General features: G+C 36.1%; 1 protein-coding gene across 1 annotated transcript in view; it reads left to right on the top strand.

The window, feature by feature from the left end:
- The window catches only part of LOC119585702 (chloride channel protein 2-like), a gene marked incomplete in the record, with an annotated part of 67,264 nt that extends 66,694 nt beyond the window's left edge, over window positions 1-570 (top strand). The window contains 1 exon segment of the mRNA XM_037934376.1: window positions 199-570. Coding sequence (XP_037790304.1) covers window positions 199-312 — 114 coding nt within the window.
- Window positions 571-584: the final 14 nt, after the last annotated feature.

Raw genomic sequence — 584 nt, forward strand, 5'->3', positions numbered from 1 at the left:
CACCCAATCAAATAAGATAATGATTTTTTATGTAATTTATTTTGTTATGTGGGGTGGGATTAAAAGGGGTAATTACATACTCCAGCAGAGTATACTGGACTACCATAGGGATATTTAATACATATTAAGGTTATACCATACTACCTCAAAGCTACTAAGTGTGGAAACAGAACACTGACATGTAATTCTCACCCTCAGCTACGGAAAGCCATCGAAGAGACCAACTCGGGAGACTTCCCCAAGCCAGAGACAGTTCCTGCAGCCCCGGATAGTCCCCCAAGAAGCCCAAAGACTTCAGAGTCAAAGGATTAATGATTATCGATCAGATAATGGACACATTTTTTTCTCGTGCATGTGTTGCGGAATAAGCACTTTTTTCACTCTCATTCTAGTATGTGTATTTATTGATGAAGCTATTATTGATATAGGTAGAAAATTTGAGAATTATTTGGGCTTCCTGATATTAAAAATACATTCGGTGAAAAGAGCAAAGAAATATGCAGTTCTGTAATTGACGATGCAGATTACAATATTATGTATCTTTTGCTACTTGCATGTTAAGACAATTAATTGGTATTAGATAA

Source organism: Penaeus monodon, chromosome 20, assembly GCF_015228065.2.
Source record: "Penaeus monodon isolate SGIC_2016 chromosome 20, NSTDA_Pmon_1, whole genome shotgun sequence".
NCBI lineage: Eukaryota > Metazoa > Arthropoda > Malacostraca > Decapoda > Penaeidae > Penaeus > Penaeus monodon.